The sequence below is a fragment of the Macaca thibetana genome, chromosome 5 (genome assembly GCF_024542745.1).
Source record: "Macaca thibetana thibetana isolate TM-01 chromosome 5, ASM2454274v1, whole genome shotgun sequence".
NCBI classification, from domain to species: domain Eukaryota; kingdom Metazoa; phylum Chordata; class Mammalia; order Primates; family Cercopithecidae; genus Macaca; species Macaca thibetana.
In genome coordinates, this window is record NC_065582.1 from 144,017,511 (window position 1) to 144,039,136 (window position 21,626).

At 40.5% G+C, this 21,626-nt stretch overlaps 1 protein-coding gene across 4 annotated transcripts in view; it reads left to right on the forward strand.

Moving 5' to 3' along the window:
• The first annotated feature begins 5,720 nt into the window (after nucleotides 1–5,720).
• The window catches only part of ATP8A1 (ATPase phospholipid transporting 8A1), a 266,458-nt gene continuing 250,552 nt past the window's right edge, over nucleotides 5,721–21,626 (forward strand). For all 4 annotated transcript variants that reach the window (XM_050791502.1, XM_050791504.1, XM_050791503.1 and 1 more), the window contains exon 1: nucleotides 5,721–6,000. In XM_050791502.1, the coding sequence (XP_050647459.1) occupies nucleotides 5,952–6,000 (49 nt within the window). In that variant the 5' untranslated portion in view covers nucleotides 5,721–5,951. The remainder of the gene's footprint in view (nucleotides 6,001–21,626) is intronic.

The window sequence follows — 21,626 nt, forward strand, 5'->3', positions numbered from 1 at the left end:
AACTAAAAGATGTAATTATGTAAAACTTAAGATTAATTTACCCGTTTCTTTTGTGCTTCTGCAGAAGAATTGGAAGTATAGTGACCAGCACTGCTTAGTGTATGTACTGTATGGTTGTGTGGTAATCCACTTTCCATGCCTTAATCTCAATCACAAGCAGGGTTCTCAGCCATGTCTCCAACAATCCCCAGGACATGAGTTTCCAAAGCACTTCCAGTTGCATTGTGAGTTAATAAATTAGTGAGCAAGCTTCTCTCACCTACCTGTTTCTCCCAAAGGGGACCAATTCATAATTTTGGGGGTCCCAGACAATGACAAACTCAGGTAATATCAAGTAATTAATTAGTGCAAGTCCTCCCAAGATAGGCATATCCTCTGATATCTCTTTTTTATTTTCTGGACTTGGTCATTTTGTGGCTGATGCCTTTGGAGATTTAATTAAAAAAAAATTAACAGCTTTATTAAGATATAATTCACATAACATACAATTCACCTGCATATAATCCCTTAGTATATTCAAAGAATTGTGCATGTATATCACATGGAAAATGGATATCACAATTTTTTTTATTACCCTAAAAAGAAACTCTGCATCAGCTGTCATCTCCCAATGCTCCCATTCCACCCCCCCATCCCTCAGCAACCATTAATCTTTTTGTTTATGTAGATTTGCCTATTCTGGACGTATCATATAATTGAAATCATACAATATGTGAGCCTTTGTAACTGGTTCTTTCACTTAGCATAATGTTTTCAAAGTCATCCATGTTATAGCATGTGTTATTTTATTACTTTTTACTGTATAATATACCATTGTATGAACATACCACATTTTATTTATCTATCAGTTGATGGACATTTGCGTTATTTCCCCTTTCTGGCTACTATGAATAATGTAACATTTGTGTATATATTTCTGTGTGGACATCTACTTTTCTCTTAGGTGTATACCTAAGAGTGTAATTGCTAGACCATATGGTAACTCCATGTTTAACATTTAATGAATTGCCAGACTATTTTCTAAAGCAGCTTCACTATTTACATTCCACCAGCAGCATGTGAGTGCTACAACTTCTCTACACCCTCTCTAACACATAATTATCTGTCTTTTTGATCATAGCCATTCTACTGAGTATGAAGTGGCATCTCAGGTTTTTGATTTGCACTTCCCTATGGCTAATGACATTGAGCATCTTTTTATGAGTTTATAGGCCATTTGCATATCTGCTTTGAAGAAACAACTATCCAGATCCTTTGCTCATTGCTCATTACTCATTTTTAAATTGGGTTGTCTTTTTATTAGCGAATCATAATAGTTCTTTTTTTTTTTTGATGGGTTCTTCCTGCTTTGTCTCCCAAGCTGGGGTGCAGTGGTGTAATCATGGCTTGGTTCGCTGCAGCCTCAACCACCCCAGCTCAGTGATTCTCCCACCTCAGCCTCCAAATAGCTGGGACCGTAGGCACGCACCATCACACCTGGCTAATTTCTTAATTATTTGTAGAGACAAGGTCTCAACATGGCCCAGGCTAGTTTAGAATTTTTGGGATTAAATGATCCTCCTTACTTGGCCTCCCAAATTGCTGGGATTACAGGCAAGAGCGACGGCATCCAGCCTCATAACCGTTTTCTATATAACCTAGATACAAGTCACTAATCAGCTATATGGTTTACAAAAGTTTTCTCCCATTCTGTGGGTTCTTTTACAATTTCTTAATGATGTATTTGGAAGCACAAAAGTTTGAGTTTTTGTTTTTTTGTTTTTTTTTTCTTTTGAGACAGAGTCTTGCTCTGTCTCCCAGGCTGGAGTGCAGTGGCATGATTTTGGCTCACACAACCTCTGCTTCCTGGGTTCAAGCAATTCTCCTGCCTCAGCCTCCCAGGTAGCTGGGATTACAGGCACCCGCCACTATGCCCAGCTAATATTTGTATTTTTAGTAGAGACGGGGTTTCACCATGTTGGCCAGGTTGGTCTCGAACTCCTGACCTCAAGTGATCTGCCTGCCTGGGCCTCCAAAGTGCTGGGATTACAGGCATGAGCCACCATGCCCAGCCAAAAGTTTTTATTTTGATGACGTGCAATTTATCTATGTTTTCTTTTGTTGTTTGTGCTTTTGATGCCATATGTAAGAAACTATTATCTAAGTTAATAAATATTTACTATTTTTCTCTGAAGAGTTTTATAGTTAATTTAACTTTTACTTTTTGGGTGTTTGATCCATTTTGAGTTAGTTTTTGTGTATGGTACAAGGTAGGGGTCCAACTTTTTTCTTTGGCATGTGGATATCCAGTTGCCCCAACATCCTTTGTTGAAAAGACTATTCTTTCTATTTAATTTTCTTGGCATGAAAACTTGATTTCCAATCTGTTTGATTCTAGTAGTGACATCCTCTTAGTTCTTTTATTGTACTGTATTTTTTTTCTTTGTAATTTCAACTATCATTTACCTGACTCTGGGTACCTGACAGTCACCTCTGATTTAATTGAAGTTTAAACCTAACTCCTTCGGCCATTGAAGTTCCATTGATGTCCACACCCTGCTATGACAGAACAGAGTAGATGTATTTACACATACTTTTATTTTCTCTAATTACTTAATAAAACAGCCATCCTAATTCAAAGAGAAAGCTAAGGACATGTTTTCCCATTTAGTCCTACATGGCACAGTTACTGGGAATGTAATGAACATCTGCCACACAATGTTCATTATATCAGAACATAATTTACTTAGTAAAGTTGAGGAAAATTTGTGGCAAAATTCAAGGGAAAATGTCAAAAAAAAAAAAAAAAAAAAAAAAAAAAAGCTTAAAAGTGGGCATATTGGAATTCCTAACACCATTCATTTAGAAGGCTCATTAGGAAACAAAAGTATCCTAAGACGACATTTCAGACTCTCCCAAATCTGGCACCTTTAGTCTCCATACATGGATTCCCAATGAAAAACCTTCATTGTAGTCAAGTCAGTCTCTTTGTTCCTACCAAATATATATGCTCCTCTATCACTCCAATGACCTTACACATTCATTAAACAATGACTACCAAGCATTCCCACTAGAAAGAGGTCTCCTTTTCATTTCTATAGAATTAACCCCTACTTTAAGATCTAGCTCAACAATGTTCATCACCCCAGCTCTTAGAAATTTAACTTCTCTCAAAGTCCATAGTTGCTGCTTGTCTATTTGGCATGACATATTAGCCATCTTGTTGCTACTGCTGGTTAGCTTTCATTAAGTGCCTCTATAACCTAGTTCTCTGGCTCAGCACCTCACACATGTTATGTATTCAAAGTATATTTTGTGGAGGATAAAACCTGGTTCTTAGAGAAGTTGTCCTTAAATAACCCTCTTCCTTCTATCAGCAGTATAGTCATATGACCTGAAAGTTTTTAAATGATCTTGCTGACATCTGAATTCTACTACAGATTCTGTGACAAAGTCATGTGGCTGGAACCAGAGTTCCCTGCCAGGGACTGGCACATTGCACTTCTCACACAATAGAAGGTGAGAAGATCTAAGAGCCTTAAAATCAAGCAGATGCAATTAGTGCAATCCTCAAGTTCAATCAAGTTCTGAACCAATAAAAACGTGTGATTTCTAGCAATCAGGAATGAGTGGTTTTTAAGAAATAAGGTAGTTGGGATACACTTGCCATTATGGATAAAGTGATAGTATCTGGGAAAGGACACATGGTAATCTGTAGACTATATCATGCAATATTCTCTGTATAAATGACTTGTTTCCTGTATGAATGTTTTCAACTTTGCTGATGAGTTAATGGGACACACATGTAAAAAATGGATTGCTCTATAGAAAACAGAAGTAACTTCTGGAACTGTCTTCAGTTATTATTTGTAAATAAGCAGAATTGAACCTCAACTCCATCTGAGGACTAATTAGGAATTACAAATAAATCAACTATTGTCATGATTTTTAATAAGAACTGGTTATGGCTTCATATAGAACTACACCTAACATGTTAATCAGAAAAGCACTGCGTTTCCTCCAGTTTCTGTTCGCTAACTTTTAAAGCTGATTATTATTTTTACTATTTTCGTTGCTATATTAGCCCTTTAATTTGTTTCAGACTCATGTTCATTAAGCCAGAGGAAGCCTGCTTTATACAAGGAGACCCTGGGCCTTGGAAGAAATAAAAATGGCCAGTGATGACAGTCCAGAAAAAGCTGTGTTCATTTTTTACGTTTAGAAGACCATACTTCTAAATCATGACTATCACTGAAACAGAGATACATTCATTTATTGTTGAGTCCTGCTTTACCCTGAGATGTTCCATGAACACTGAGAATACATTTCCTTTGTTCTAATTCCAGTCTCTGAATCACAGCCAACTAGAGTGGGCTCTTCATAAATATGCATTGAATGCCTGACTGAGTATTAATGTAGGGCAGGGCTCTGATTAGCAAGTGCTACCTGCAGGGAGCAGAAAAAATACCACAAATGGAGATAGGACGCTATTAGCAGATTTTATTTCATTTTTTCCTGAGGCTTGGAAATAATTACTTCTCTCTCAGGTCAAACTTCTCCAGCTCTCTCGCTTCAGGATGTGAAAAGATCTCAAATAAAAGGCCTCCATATGAGGATCTCTTTCGCTGGTTGCTGGAGGAAGAGCATGAAATGAGGGAAGAAGCAAATTGCTTCTAATTTATTGTTTCTGGTTTATTGCTTTCCTGCCAGTTCAGCAGTTCGCCAGAAACAGCACAAAACCTTACATCTTAACTTGAAGGTGAAGTACTTGTTTTGACAACTTGTTAGCATAGATCTCGGTATACAAAATAAAAGGTAATGAGGCTATGACAGTCTGAAGGACATCGGCAAATTAAAATTTAACATATTTGTGGATTTTATACAAAGATTCCTCTCCCCTTTGCAGACAAAACGACTGCATCCAACTTTATGCAGATTTAACTAAAAGAAAAAAAAAAGGCTTTTATGAACCACCTGGGCCAATACTTAGTTGGCTTAATTGCAATGTCAGTGTCTTGTCAGGCTGCAGAGCCTGAACTAGGGAGATGCACCGGGCCCACTTGCAGGCGGGCCCCAGATGCACCCAAGACCCACGGACCATGGGCACCCGGGGCCTCCCGACCTCGCAGCCTGTTGCTAGTGGGTGAGGCAGGAAGACAAGTGCGACTCAGGCCACGAGTCGGGCTGGGCGTGCAGAGAGGTTAGAATTACACCCAGATGGTGAACAGTCGTTCCTTTGCCCTGCTCTGGCTAGGACCTAAACCTTGTAGTCCCAGACCCTTTCGCTTTCGCCTGCCCGCTCAGACCCAACAGCACTTTCCGGACGACGGGCGGCTCCACTGCGATCAAAAGCCAGGGGTAGCGGGAGGGGATTCGTGAGAATGCAGCAGCCGGAGCATTCTTTCCTGTCTGAGCAAGACGCGAGAGAGTCCGAGTGGCCTGGAGGAGGGACCGGGACAACTAACTCCGCCGGGCGGAGCGAAAACGCTGGAGGACTGAGGAGGTTAAGAGCTGATCCCCACCTTTGAGTCGTGATACGGTCCGAAGGGGGCGGGGCGGGGCGAAGGAGGCTCCCCCTGGCTCTCCCCGCCCCTCACCCGCCTTCCTCGCAGAGCGGCCGCGGGTGGGGGAGCGCGCGCCCCGCAGGCCCCACCCCCGGCGCCCGCGCCCCGCAGGCCCCACCCCCGGCGCCCGCGCCCGAGCTCCGCCCCTCGCCGAGCCGCCCCTCCGCGGCTGCAGCGAGAGCTAGACCAGCTCTGCGGACGCCGCCACCTTCGCCGCCACCGCCGCCTTTCTCCTCTTGTCTGCGTGCGGGGGCCGCGCCCGGCGGCGGCTCTGCCCTAGGTGGGTGGCGCGGCCCGGGCTGCAGCTGAGCGCTCTGCGCGGCGCAGCCGGGTCTCCCGCGCGTACCACGAGGTGACAGGTGCAGAGTCCGGGCTGAGGACCCACCTGCAGCCGCCGCCGCCGCCGCGATGCCCACCATGCGGAGGACCGTGTCGGAGATCCGCTCCCGCGCCGAGGGTGAGGGGCCGCTGAGGCTCGGGGCTAACCCGGGGTCGGGCAGCGAGTGTGCGTGTGAGTGTGTGTGTTTATCCTGGAAGAGACCGCATCCCACCTCTTCCCCGTCGGCAGTCCGACTGTCGCGCCCAGCCCCTAGTGGACCCTTCCCCCCGCGCTGCCCTCAGTGCACTCGTAGACCCTTTCCAGGCTCCAGTACCTTCGAATGGGTGTTCTCGGCGGGAGCCCCTAGGCGTGCTTAGCACCGCAGTGTGACCATTAGGTCCCAGTCACTGAGCGCACTCGCCCTGCCCACCTCCCTCCCCACCAGCTCGATTTCCACTCAGCTTCTCCATCCTAGTGAGCAGATCCCCAGCCCGCCGCCTCTGCCTCCAGCGCCCACCGTTTTGCAACCCCCTCTCTGAGCTCCCAGCGAATCGAGTTTGCTTTTCCCGGGCTGCAGAATCCTTTGATCCGTAGTCCCTTGCCTCTCGGAGCTCCGGGAGCCTGCGTCGGGGTCGGGTGCCGAGTGGGTCCCCTGCATTACAGCTTCTATAATTCTGCCTCCCGCAGCGGAGTCCCACCGGCTCGCGTCTGAGGTTTCGTTTTTGTTTCCCTTTTGCCCGAAACCCTCACTTCCACCAGCTGAGCTGACTTTTTAGCCAGGTGGAAGCTGTTTTCTTTGCTCCACCTGGGGCCAGCTCTTGAATGGCCACAGTTGTCAACACTGAGCAACAGATGCTCCGGGGTAGAAGCAAGTAAGCTTTCCCAGGGCCCAGACTCTTCATCGTATCCGAGGAGCCCTCAACATCCTGCCTGCCATGTGGCAGGCACTCTGTAAATATTATTTGATTTTGCTCGCGTCAAAGCCAAGACCGTAAATATCCCAAGGTTTGTTTGTCTTCTCCCATAAACCTGTACTTGAATCCTGCAGAGGGTGGAATAACATGTTTTTCAGAAATCTATCTTGCCATTATCACTGATTCCCGCTCTTCCTCCCCACCTCCATCTTTTAATGTAAGACGGTGGTAAAGTGGTTTTAGAAAAAAAAAAAAAAAAAGATATATAAGTTAGGAGAATTGGATTTCAGGGGTGGAGACAGGTCATTTTTTCTCCTTAGGGTCTCCCTGTAAAAATAGGGTCCCTGAAATTTTCTGATTGCAGTATTTCGGAAATATTAAATGAAACTGCTGTGGGGAGAGGGCCACACAAGAGTCAAAACTGGCCTGTGTACTACATAGGAATTCGGTACACACTGTCTTTTGTAATACACCAAAAAATACTTATATAGGGCATTATAGTTTTACATACACAGTTGAATACATTATAATATTTTTTAAATGCACACTAAAAATTCATTTTACACACTTCTGGGTGAAATTAGTCATAGAGGTATGAAAATATAATGGTAATAGTTGGTGGTGTTCTTTTAAATAACAGCAATTGATGGCTCATATATTGTGGGAAATAGGGGGAAGAGAAAAAATCTGAGAGCACTGCAAAACCTGTGGCATGTGAGGGGATTACAGGGCTGCAGTACTGTTCTTGATTGATTTGTGTATTTTTCAAAGTACTTTTACAATGATTACCTTATGGAAACTTACAACACTCCTGGAGGTTGGTGAAGGTGGAGTGCCATCTGATAGTTGAGGAAACTGTGGCCCATTATGGTTTAGTAATTTGCCCAAGGTCAAGTAACTAGTTCAGTGACACATTTGGATTAAGAACTCTAGGAAAAGAAGGACTGCTGCTTGTTTAATCTTTGTATTCCGTGTGCGGCCAGCACAGTGTCAGGGCCATAGTGGTGCTTGGTGAATAACTCTTTCCCCTGATATTGGTTGATTCCAGTTATTATAGCTTCAGCATTGTGCTTGGGATGGTGGTGAAGACAAATGATGATTCTGTGGGGCTAGCGTTGTGGCTCATTCCCTGCTCTGCCCACACTTTTCTTTCCTAAGAAATATAGTCCTACCTTTCCTAAGGAATATTCTCCTTTGAGAGAAGCCCTGCTGCTTAGAGGGCCTTGTTCTGAACTGCAGCCTTTTTGGCCTCAGCTGATTGGACTATGGTTGGCTCCTGACCCAGGGGCAACCAATTCTTATGTGACTCAGACAGTTGTAACCTTGTGGTTTGGCTCAAAAAGAGTCTCTGTGTTAATCATATCTCTCTTGCAAACATTAAAGTTAGAGATTTGGAGTCAAAGCAGAAGGGAACAGAGGTGAATAGGCTGGTAGGGGAGAGAATGGATGGCCATAATAGGCCATGGGAATGCTGCTGATAGAAGAAAGCAGAAACTGGGTGAGTAGAGAGATGGCAAAGAGAACGCAATGGATGGGCAGACACAGATCCTGAGAGAGGGTGGCCAGACCTTGAAGCCTGCCCTCCCCGAATTTTATAGCCCTAGTTCCCAAGTAGCATTAAAATAAGCTCTTTTCCCCCACCCCCTTGAAATGACTTGAATGGGTTTCTGTTCCCTGCATCCAGATTGGCCAGATGTATGACTGTCATGCCTGTAAGTTGTTTACAACCAAACTGGGGAGAAAGGACTTAAGAGGGAATAAATAGTCTAAGAGGGGATGTTGTTAGTGGAACATTGTGCATGCCGTGGGGGACGCAGGACCTGTGGAAGACTAGGAATTTAGTACATACTTATTCCTGAACATGAGGCCTGCCGAGTGAACATTTCACTGAAATGTGATTTGAGATGAGCCCTCACACACTGCTTCTCAAACTCGAAGGTTCATAGGAATCACCTGAGGATCTTGTTAAATGCAGAGTCTGATTCAGGAAGTCTGGAGTCGGGCCAGAGTTACTACACTTCTGAGAAGCTCACAGGTAATGCTGAAGGATGCTGGCCTGCAGATCACAGTCTGAGCAGCAGGATCCTAAAGGATACTGACATCTGTTTCTATAGTTAGGAGAGTGTTGAAGACAGTCATGACATGAACAAATGGGGAAAGTGAACACGGCTTATTTCAGAATTCTTAAGGAAATTGGCTGAGAGCATAGGGAAACTTGGAAGGAGTAGGCTATAAGTTTGGATAGGTAGACTACTGCCAGATTACAGAGCATTTTAAATGCCAAGGTGAGTCATTTGGACACAAGACCAAATATTTGAACAGGATCGTAGAGTTCATTGAATCTAATTTCTTATTTAAGTGTAACTCCAATATATAATATCTAACAGGGCCAGTTGGGGGCCACATCATTATAAGGGAGGGACATCCTGAAAATAGTAACTTAGTAAGTCTGGAAGTGTGTTGGCTGGTTTGGAGGAAAGAGTATTGTAGATAGACTGTTGCAAAACAGTCTTAAAATGACAAAAGTCAGAATTAGTATTGGAGTGGAACAGTGAGAGTGGGAAGGGAAGAATCAGATTTCTGACTGAATCATTAGCTAATTCAGCAGATGTCTACTGAATTTCAACTACTGTTACAGGCAGGCACTTGGGATATATCAGTTAACAGAAGAGGAAAAGTGTGGCCCTGGAGGTGCTTACTTTCTAGTGAGGCAGGAGACAAAACACATACAAAATACGCTAATTATAGAGTTTGTTGTGTGGTAAATGCTATAGGGAAAATGAAGAGAAAGCAAAATGTTTAAGGTGGGTGGATGGATTGCAATTTTAAGCAGGTTAGTTAGGCTAGTCCTCATTGAAAAGTTGGCATGAAGGAAATAAGAAAGTTGGCCTGATAGGGATCTGGGGGAAGGGTATTCCAGCCAGAGCAAATGCCCCAAGGCAGAAGAGAATCTGGAATTAGGAGCAGTGAGAGGAAGAATAGTAGGAAATGAGGTCACAAAGGTCATTATATTAGTCTGGTCTTAGGCTGCTAATAAAAACATACCCAAGACTGGGTAATTTATAAAGAAAAAGAGGTTTAATGGACTCAGAGTTTCACATGGCTGGGGAGGCCTCACAATCATGGCAGAAGGTGAAGGAGGAGCAAAGGCAAGAGAGCGTGTGCAGGGGAACTGCCTTTTATAAAACCATCAGATGTCATGAGACTTACTATCATGAGAACAACACAGGAAAGACCTGCCCCCATAATTCAATTACCTCCCACCAGGTCTCTTCCACAACACTTGGGGATTATGGGAACTATAATTTAAGATGAGATTTGGGTGGGGACACAGACAAATTGTATCAATCATATTATAGGACTTTGCTATTTAGTGAATATTTAGTAAACATAGGGCAGGAGAGAGAAGGACTTTTTTTTAAAAGGCAATTCTGAAGCAATAATTTAGAATTCTAATGTTAATAAGTTACCATGGATCTTATTGGGAATAGCATATTGATATTTCATTGGTAATAACATATTGGTAATATGTTCATAAATTACCAAGGATCTAATTGGGCTGGCTCATGAAGATTTAGTTGAGTAAATCTGTGGTGGGCCTGGGGATTCACATTCTTAATGAGCCTCCCAAGATACCCTGGTGCTGGTGAAACACATTTTGAAGAAATTTCCATTACAGTCTTGAACTTGATTGGTTGAGAAAATCTATTAAACAATAAGGAAATTGGGAAGAAGGATTAGTAAAATAAGAGATTATACTAATTCAAATTTTGAGGTAACTGGGACATACAAATGGACGTGTTTCAAAGGTAGTTGGAAATTTTGAGATGACATGTGGGAAGCCTCAAACTTGGGAATCTTGAGTTGAGAGACAATAGTTGAAACCCTGATGGAAAAATTCGCCAGAAGGTAAGAGTAGGTAAAGCAAAAGACTAAGAATTTTAGGTCTCTTTATTTAGCTGCCCCAGATAAATCAAATGGGTGTTTGAACTTAGCATTTGTAATCTGGAAACAGACTGAAATAATGGTAGCTTACACAAAATAGTTTTTCTCACTCCTGTAAAACTAGTATGGAGGTAGACGGTCAGGGTTGGCTGTGCTTGCTACACAAAGTCATAAGGGATGTTGACTCCTTGTGCCTTTCTGCTTCACCGTCCTGAGAGTTTGACTTCCATAAAGTCACACCATGGTTGCTGGGGTGCCAGCCATCATATACAATAGTTTTAGCCAGGAGAAAATGGAAGGTGAAAGACAAACAGGTTTTCCAGAAATGCCACACAAAAGCTAATGCTTATTTTGCATTGGTTTACATTTGCAGGGCAAGCTGGGAAATGGAAATTTCCAGGTGGACACATTACCCAGTGCTGTGTTACAAAAGGAAAAAGGTGTATGGTTATTGGGCAGTGTATTAGTCCATTTGCACACTGCCAATAAAGACATACCCAAGACTGGGCAATTTACAAAATAAAGAGGTTTAATGGATTTACAGTTTCACATGTCTGGGAGACCTCACGATCATGGCGGAAGGCAAGGAGGAGCAAGTCATATCTTACATGGATGGCAGCAGGCAAAGAGAGAGCTTGTGTAGGGAAATTCTCATTTTTAAAACCATCAGATCTCATGAGACTTATTCACTATCTGAACAGCAGGGGAAAGACCAACCCCCATGATTCAATTACCTCTCACCAGGTTCCTCCCATGACACATGAGAATTGTGGGAGTTACAATTCAACGTGAGATTGGGTGGGAACACAGCCAAACCATATTCCACCAACTGGCCTGTGCCAAATCTCATGTCCTCACATTTCAAGACCAATCATCCTTCCCAACAGTCCCCCAAAGTCTTAACTCATTTCAGCATTAACTCAAAAGTTCACAGTCCAAAATCTAATCTGAGACAAGGCAAGTCCCTTCTGCCTATGAGCCTGTAAAATCAGACTCAGGTTAGTTAATTCCTAGATACAATGAGGGTACAGGCATTGGGTAAATACAGCCATTCCAAATGGGAGAAATTGGCGAAAAGGAAGGGGCTGCAGGCGCCATGCAAGTCCAAAATCCAGCAGGGCCATCAAATCTTAAGGGTCCAGAATGATCTCCTTTGACTCCATGTCTCACATCCAGGTCACGCCAGTGCAAGAGAGGGGTTCCCATGGTCTCAGGCAGCTCCGCCTCTGTGGCTTTGCAGGGTATAGTCCCCCTCCTGGCTGCTTTCACAGACTGGCATTGAGTGTGGCTTTTCCAGATGCACAGTGCAAGTTGGTGGTGGATCTACCATTCTGAGATCTAGAGGACGGTGGCCCTCTTCTCACAGCTCTACTACGCAGTGCCCCAGTAGGGACTCTGTGTGGGGGCTCTGACCCCACATTTCCTTTCCATACTGTCTTAGCAGAGGTTCTCCACGAGGGCCCTGCCCCTGTAGCAAACTGCTGTCCAGGCATCCAGGCGTTTCCATGCATCTTCTGAAATCTAGGCAGAGGTTCCTAAACCTCAGTTCTTGACTTCTGTGCACCTGCAGGCTCCACACCACGTGGAAACAGCCAAGGCTTGGGGCTCCCACTCTTTGAAGCAACAGCCTGAGCTATACCTTGGCCCCTTTTAGTCACAGCTAGAGTGGCTGGGACAAGGGGCACCAAGTCCCTAGACTGCACATAGCAGAGGGGCCCTGGGACCAGCCTCTGAAACCATATTTTCCTCTTAAACTTCTAGGCCTGTGATGGAAGGAGCTGCCACAAAGTCTCTGATAGGCCCTGGAGACATTTTCCCCATTGTCTTGGTGATTAACATTCAGCTCCTCTTACTTATGCACATTTCTACAGCGGGCTTGAATTTCTCCTCACAGAATGGAATTTTCTTTTATGTCGCATTGTTAGGCTGCAAATCTTCCAAAATTTTATGCTCTGCTTCCCTTTTAAAACTGAATGCCTTCAACAGCACCTAAGTCACCTCTTGAATGTTTTGCTGCTTAGAAATTTCTTCTACCAGATACCCTAAATTATCCCTCTCAAGTTCAAAGTTCCACAAATCTCTTGGGTGGGGAGAAAATGTTGCCAGTCTCTGCTAAAACGTAACAAGAGTCACCTTTGCTGCAGTTTGCAACAAATTCCTCATCTCCATCTGAGACCACCTCAGCTTGGATTTCATTGTCCGTATCATTATCAGCATTTTGGTCAAAGCCATTCAACAAGTCTCTAGGGAGTTCCACACTTAAAGGTGTACCCGAGACTGGGCAGTTTACAAAAGAAAGAGGTTTAATGGACTTACATGGCTGGGGAGGTCTCACAATCATGGCAGAAGGCAAGGAGGAGTAAGTCAGATCTTACATGGATGGCAGCAGGCAGAGAGAGCTTGTGCAGGGGAACTTCCATTTATAAAACTATCAGATCTTGTGAGACTTATTCACTATCATGAGAACAACATGGGAAAGACCTGTCCCCATGATTCAGTTTCGTCCTACTGGGTTCCTCCATGACATGTGAGATTTGTGGGATTTGCAGTTCAAGATGAGATTTGGGTGGGGACGCAGCCAAACTATATCAGGCAGGCAACAGAATCAGTCACAGTGAAGTTCTCAGATGACCAAAGGCTCTTGCTTGGATAAAATAGAAACTGCTCTGGAGCTCCTACTTTACATATAATAAGGATTAAATTGTTCAAAACTAAAGAAATGCACACACAGAAAAACTTCACATACCTATCCAGTGGTTTGCGTTTTCTTCTATTGAATACTATAATGCTAAAATATAACGACATTTATTTTATTATGTAAAATATGTGCTAAGCGATGTTTCCAGAAGTTGTTTTAGGAATTGTTTTTCTAAATGGCAACTCTAAAATGTTTTAACTATGTAGAATACTATGTTTTAATTACATAAAATGTAACAAAAGGAATCAAAAGCAATTTTTATAAATTTTATAAATAAAATAATTTATAAATTTTATAAATAAAATAAAAATTTTAGGAGGCTATTCTAGGTAAAAGATGACTAAGGTTTTTGTTGCTTTAAAAAGCAGTTATTATGCATCAATATTTGAAAGTCTCAAAATAGGTGTCATTTTACTTAGTGTAATTTTGGAGAGATAAGTGTATTAGATCTAATTATTTTAGGTTTTGTATCTTCAGTGCAGAATTCATGGGTTTTTTTTCTGTCATTTCAAAAACAGAATTGAAGCATGTACCTATGTTACAGCTATGGGAACGTTTGTGTAGGTCAGGATGCTTTTGAAGTTAATGAAATGTTTGCTGTGTGGATCTCTATTCACATGGTTTCATTAGAGTGTCAGTGACGTGAAGGCCACCGCTTTCCCCTTCGTTCTTTACCTCTTAGTGAAAGGAGCCCAAACCTTCCAATGGTTGTATTCTCTGGGTAGTAAGCTCCCTAAGGGCAGGGGTTTTTGTCTAGTTTGTCCACTGATATGTTGCTCTCCATGAGGACGTTGCCTGGCACGTAGTAGGAGCACAAGCATTGGTTAAATGAATGGATCTATGCCCTAAAGATGAAAATGCCTTATAATCCAGTTTGTAAAATACTCTGAACTAAATCCAGATGCACTTGGTACCCTCCTACTGAAACCTTAGCACCACTAAAGGAGCGTTTTTGTGAGATTTGTTCACTGCTGTACCCTCTACACCTAGTTTTGTCTGCCACATAGCCACTACTCTATATTTGCTGAATGAATGGATGACTCTGAGCTTTGTTTTTAATGGAAGAGCTTAACTTTGAGTCTTGATAGCGGTACTACCTGATCACTGGGAAAAACTCATGCTTCAAAAAGTCTTGCAGGAGAGAATAAAATTCATCTCAAACTATGCCATCCAAGTCACATTGTGATTATAAAATATTGTATACTTCCTATAAATTTATATATTTACAATGTTAGAATTTTAGTATACGTCCTTTCTGTTTTCCAGAAAATATATATTTGTTAGGAAGAATGAGGTAATCTGAATTATTTTTAGTAATTTTATGGTTATCTGTGCCAATATAGATTTGTGTAAATTTTGTCTGTTGCTAGTTTTATCCTTTATGCCTGGAATAGTGCTTGACACTTGGTAGCAGCTCAGTAAATCTTTGTTGAATGAACAGATCAATTTTATTAATTTTATGACAGCTTAGCATTTTTATGTTAGTACAGAATAACTTACTAAAGAACCCTATGGGTGGGCATTTAGGTCATTTCAGTTTTTTTAAACTCTTGAACAAGCATCTTTGTATCTTTTTGTACACCTTTCTGATGTTTTTTTCAAAGTCCCTAGACATGGAATTTCTGGGTAAAAAATATATATCTTTTTATGACTTTTGATACATATTTGAAAATTGCTAGAAAGATTATACTGGTTTACACTCCCACTGAAAGTGAATGAGAGTGCCTGTTTATCCCTTTTGCAGCATTGCATAGCATTTTTCTTCATCCTTATGAATATAGAATGTAAAAAGTAAGTCTTTAAGTTTACATTGCTTTATTAGGTTGAACATATTTTGGTAAATGTAGTGATTTGTTTCTGAATTGTTTATAAAGTTTTGTATTGAAGTTTAAGAACTTATATGTTAAAGATATTACCTTTTTCCTTATTCATAGTTTGTCTTAACTTTGTAGTGCTTTAGCAGTATGTAAGTTAATTTTTATGATGTATAATCTTTCTGTTTTTTTAAATTTCTGCTTTAATGTCATATTTTTCATTTCAAGATAATTTTTCAATTATGTTTTTCTTTTAGTACTTTTGGGTTTCATTTTAACAGTTATATTAGTAATTCCTGTGGTATTTACTTTGTGGTGAAATGTGAGTCCTGGATCTAATTTTTTCCTCAAATTATTTACCTGACATAATAACCATGTATTTAATAATCCTTTCCTCCCACACTGATTTGAGGTGCTTCCTTATGTATATATTTGAGTTGTTTTCTGGAGTCAGTCTCTCTTTCCCTTCCCTCCCACCTCTCTTTATTTTGGTCCCTTTTAGCTCCTGGTATCAAATTCCTTTATTGCAACATAATAAAAAATATTATCTTAGCTGTCCCATTTTCTTTGCTCTTTTCTCTAGGTTTTTCTGGTTTTTGTTTGTTTGTTTGTTTTTGTTTTTCCCCCCATAGGTGTATTTTTCTATTTGAATTTATGAGTACGTCATTGAATCAAGTTAAAAAATGTTGGGATACTTATTGGAATTGCATTGTTTATAAATATATATTAAGAGAATTGGGATGTTTCTTATATTGAGTCATGTATGCTTAGTTTCCCTCTTCAATTATTGCTACTTTGATATTGTTTTTCAGTTACTTTTTGTCTCTGTAGGTTTTAAAATTATATTATATACCTTAAAGCAAAGTATTTTAAAATGAGGTGTTAAATTAATAAGATTTGACCAGGTATATGTTGGTTTTACTACTTTTTGAGAAAGAATGGTTCATTTTTATCTGCTGATGTGTTGTGGACTCTGCTTCCAACTTACTACTTTTATGGTTTCATATAGTGGCTCTGACAGGATAGCTGAGATAATACTCTTTTTTCTCCTTTTTGCTAGGAATAAGGTGAAATTTAGACCAGCTAGATTTAACTAATAGTTCCATGGAATCTACTTACCCTATCAAATCGGCATTTATATCTCAGATCAGCACTAAAAGAAATAAAACATGATCCACAATCAAGCAGCTACATTTAAAATGTAAAAAGAAATGTTAAATGAATTTTAATACTATATATTTAATGTTAAATAATACAAGTAATAGTGTATTTAACATATAAATAAATATTAAAAAAAGTGTATTTAACATATAACATATAAAAAAAAATTTTTGTTATATAAATAACAAAAAAATAGTGTATTTAACATATAACATATAAATAACATATAAATAATACATTAACTAATATGTATTATAAATATGAATTTTCTTGGGCTCAATATAGCCAAAATATTATTTCAATATTGTTATAAAAATTTACAAGTGATAATTTACATTTTTTGTGCTACGTTTTCTAAATCTGTTGGGCATTTTATAGTGCATCTCAATTTGGACTATTTCATGTGCTCTGTAGCTACATGTGACTAGTGGCCACTGTATTGAACAGCATAGTTGTAAATTATACCTCTAGCATATGCTTACTTGTTAGGATTTAGTAGAATTTTTCAGAATATAAAATTTTGTAATGGAAACCCATAGCTCAAAGTAAGCTTATTAGAAATACATACATAGATCCCGAGATTTAAGTCTTCAGCTCCCTTCCTAACAACAGAAGGCAGTCACGTGTGTATAAAACCTCACACATTATATTGGTGCTTAGATAATACTGCCTTTGACTTGGCCCTTGTGGCAATTTAGAGATTTTATGTAAGTACATTGTGGCATCTTTTGTAGCCTGTTTTGTTTCCATTTTTTTAATCTCTTATAAAATATATATGATAAAACACCCTGCCATGTCTTCCTATTCATTTTTATTTAAATGTTAGCATGAGATGTGAAGTAGGTAAAGCTCTAAGTAGTATTCTTTTATGTACAGTATCACCATCACTTGTTCTAAAGGGACAACTATATCGAACTTGGCTTCATGGATTAATTTGACCTCTAATTGACTTGGCAAAGAGAGGTGTCTGTTTTTAAATTGAGCCTCTGTTCATTGTTTTGTGTGAACTCTCTTTGAAGGAGATGACTGATCTTGATCCATCTGGGGCTGTGCTTAATAATATCAGATTAGTTGAGTGACAGCTCAGAATGTCAATAAGAAGGCCAAAGTCAGCCTGGGTTCTGGACCAGAATACCACTTTAGTGGGCCAGACCTGTTGAGAGTACAAGATTGACCTTTGTGAATGAAACAAGCAAACAGTAGTATGCATGCAGGGGTGAGTCAAAGAGATGGTTTGTTCTGATGCCAGCCTAGACCAGTTCAGCTTCTGTAATTGACCTAGGTCCCTGTGGATAATTCTGGTCCTGAAATAAAGCTAACATTGTATAAAACAAATCTTCCAGCTTCTACAGACCATCTTTTTCCCTTGTCCCTTCCTCAACCCCACATAGATTTAGTCCCAAAAATCTTTACCATCGACATTTAAAGAGCTCTGATTTAGCACTCTAAAGATGAGGCATGCACACCCTGTCACCACTTCCCTGACCCTGAGTGCCTGTTGAGCAGCTTATAGAGCTCCAGGATGGGGGCCCTGCCTTGCTCTTGGCAGGAGGAGATGCTGGTTCCCAACCCTAGCTTGGACTCCAGTGCTCAGCATTTGTGATCAGTTTTGATGCCAGACCAGGCCTGCCAAGGTTTCTGAGTATCATTTGTTTTCAGTTTACCCACAATTGCTTTTGACCAACTCACCTGAACCCACATTGTTGCCCCATGCAGGAGATCTTCGGTTCTGAGTGTAGTTGTTGCCCATTTCCATTTTTCCTGGATCTCTTGCTCTGCCACTGTATTGTCATCCCAGTGGCTGTGACTAGTTGGCCCTTTCCAGTTCCCTTCTAGTCTGTCTCACTCTACTTTTTTTTTTTTTTTTTTCCTAGCCTAGGCCATGTTCTATCTCTGACCAAAGAAATGAAATGGGTTTAAGTTTTACCCAATCCTGGTGGCTGCTCTATATGTTAAGTTTAAGTTGGGTTCAGTCTACCGTCTATGCCAATATGGCTGTGATAAATATTCTCAGTGGACTTAAGTCAACTTCCCTAACTTGATTTTCATTGTTGTGGGTAAATGTTGGAGAAATGACATGAGGAAGAATACCTCTGCTATCTTTAATGAAAAGTGTGTCCAATGTGGATAGGGCAGTGGGAGACTTGTGAAATGTTGGTTGTTTTTATAGCCACATCGTGTGATGCGCACCCCTGGCTTCATAATTAGGGAGCTTCTAAACAATACTGATTCCTAAACCCATCCCAGAATGGTGGAATCAGTTGGTCTGGTCTATAGGGATAGGAACCAAGCATTAATATTTTATCTCCTAGGTAATTCTAATGTGCAGTGGTATTGAAAACACTGGTGTAGAACCTTGAATTTACTTGCTGGCAGAGAGGATGGAAATAAATTGTATACAACCATATAGGTTGTGAGCCAAGAAACCAAGAGCATTAGGTAGCTGGGTGATAAACAATTTACCAAAAATATTTACCAAAAAAAACCCCAATATTTTTGGTAAATTGTATGTCATCCAGTTAGCTAATAGGACTGATTATACTCCTAATTTCCCCTCTCAGAAATGATCAAGGTCATACATTAATACTATTTATTAGGTTTTGAAGACTTTCCTTAAAATTCTGAATTGAACATTCAATTCAGTACAACTAAGTGAAGAGTACAACACATTTAGTTTATTTTTAGCTGGTGTTATATCTACAAGCTGGAGCTTGTTCAATATGAGCTTTTCTGCAGTGTCATTACTAGTTTTTTGCTAACCTGCTTGCTTTTAGAATGTTGTAGTAATTAGTTGCTTTATTCAGCCTATATTTGTAGCCCAAATATTTAGTCATTTGGAGCTGAAAAAATAGCATAATAACTTGGTAAAAGTCTTTGAAATTTCTGTGGCAACTTTTTTTTTTTTTAAGGAGTATGTTTTCGTTAGTCTAGATTTATTGATTTATCCCATTATGACATGAGATAATCTTTTATAGGTTAATGTACAAAATGTGAAAACTCCCAATTTACCTGCCTTCCCTAATTGCTGAGATGAGGCCAATTTTTGAGACTCTTTATTTGGCCAGTGTGTTTCTCGGTGGCCACTCTGATGGGCGCTGGGTTCTGGCTTTAGGATGCTGCCGGTGGCCCCTGCTGGGTGGGAGGATTATCACGTGAAGCTCTGGGGATTAGAAAAACACCATAGTACTGTAGATCAAGTGCATTGTGTCCAGTATTTGTGATTGCTGTTTATTTTATAGTTCTCTTCTATCCTTATTTGTCTCTGCATCTAGACTTTCCTTTTATTAGGTGATAATGTGATTTGTACTTTGCAGATGGAAATTCTTTTCAAAAGCCAGAATTTGATCTTGTAGAGGAGGGAAAGTTCTGAATTTGTTGGCTCAATTTAACCCCAGATGGCGACTGATTTCTATCTCTTTGTTTAAAGTTCAGTAAAAGAATCATTACATGAGTTGGCCTTTTGTTGACTTCCAAGTGAATACAATTAGCAAAAGAAAAAAAAAAAAAAACCTCTTAATTTCCCCAGGTACCAAATTGAATTCCCCCTTGAACTTATTAAGTGAATTTCCCTGTGGAATTTATCCTTGTGGTTGGTGAACCACTCTCCTATATATTTTCATTTTAACTAAGCCTAATACAAAGGCCTTCAGTCTGAACTTAGTAGATTTCTTTATGGAAGGTCAGACATTTTTCCATATGTTCAGCTAAAATTGGCCTTTTAAATAATTCATTGAAGCAAATAAATTGTTTTTGGTCTGCTCAGTACCAGATGACCTGACATGGTAGCCACCTAACAAGTAGGGCATATTTTTTTGTGTGGCATGACTACACTGGAAGCTATCTTTAACATTCTAAGCTCATGCCCTATAAATAATTGACTGGCAAGAAAGTGAAACAAGGCACTGGGACTTCCTATAGGCCTGGTGTGGTATGTGTGTTCTGGCCCTTCAAAGCTGTGTGGCCTTGAGCATGTCACTTAACCTCTGTTAGACTCCTGTTTCTCTTTGATAAAGTGGTAATACCTACCAGTGAGTCATCTGCCTGTTGTATAGTGAGGAGACCATGCCTGGCTACACATTGGAATCTCCCAAGGAGTTTTCAACATACTGACCCCTGGTCCTACCCCAGGGATTCTGATTTCATCTTGGGGGTAAGGGTTGAAACAAGGAGAAATGATAGTGGCTTCAACTACTAAGCATCAGTGGACATGAGGGGGAGGGGTCAAGATTCAGAATATAGCTAGAAGATAGATCCAACATATTTGTTGATGGATAGGATATGGAATTTTAAGAAAAAGGAGTCAAAAATGACTAAAGTTTTGGGCCCTGAGCCCAAAACAATGGTGCCATTTACCGAAATAGAAAACACTGGGATGAAGGAATGAAAACCAGCTTGCATCTTAGAAAGGAGTGAGAAAAGTCCCATGTGCCAAAAATACATATGTTTGTAGACATTTATTTTATTCTCTTAGAGTATTGCATTCATCCTAAAATCTGGATTTCAGAATTTCCGTCTTCTGTTTCCCCCATCTTCTTTTCTCTGAATATTCTTTAGAATTTCAGTAAATGTACCTGTTAGTGTAATACATGTTCCCCATCGCTATGAATTTTAGGTATCTGAGAACTGTATGGATTTATTCTGTTTGGGATCGATAATTACATTGCCAGGACTTTTTGCTGCCCAATCAGAGTTGATGAGAGCAGTCTTTCATGTCATCACTGTGTTGTTTTGGCTCTTGAGGTGCTCCAAACTGCAGGGACATTTTCCAGACTGGATATATTAAATGAAAACACTTACTATAAAGTAGGTGCTAAGCAAATGTTTCCTGAATCTGCATCTGGTGAGTGACTGGGATAAGATCAAGCTGTTCAGATTTTGGAAACTGAGCTTTTAAAAATGCTGGAGTGGTTTTTGAAGTCTTGTGGAGTTTTCTTATATTCATCTGTATGCCCATCATACCTTGCATGGCAGTGGTCAGATGGTATTCCAGCAGGTCTAGAGAGCTAATTTCATGATTCTAATTAGTAGTAGTAGCATCTCGAGGTACAAACGTTGCATTAAGAGGTACTTTCTGCATGGGGTGATATTTTTATGGCTTTAGAAGGTTCTTGAAGCATTTGTTTCATCCACCCTCGCATCGTTTTTGTTCTACCTGTGGATTGAGTAGGGCGTGCGGCAATCTCACACATGTGTAGGTGTCATTGCTTTAATGTCACTGAGCATTGTGCTGGG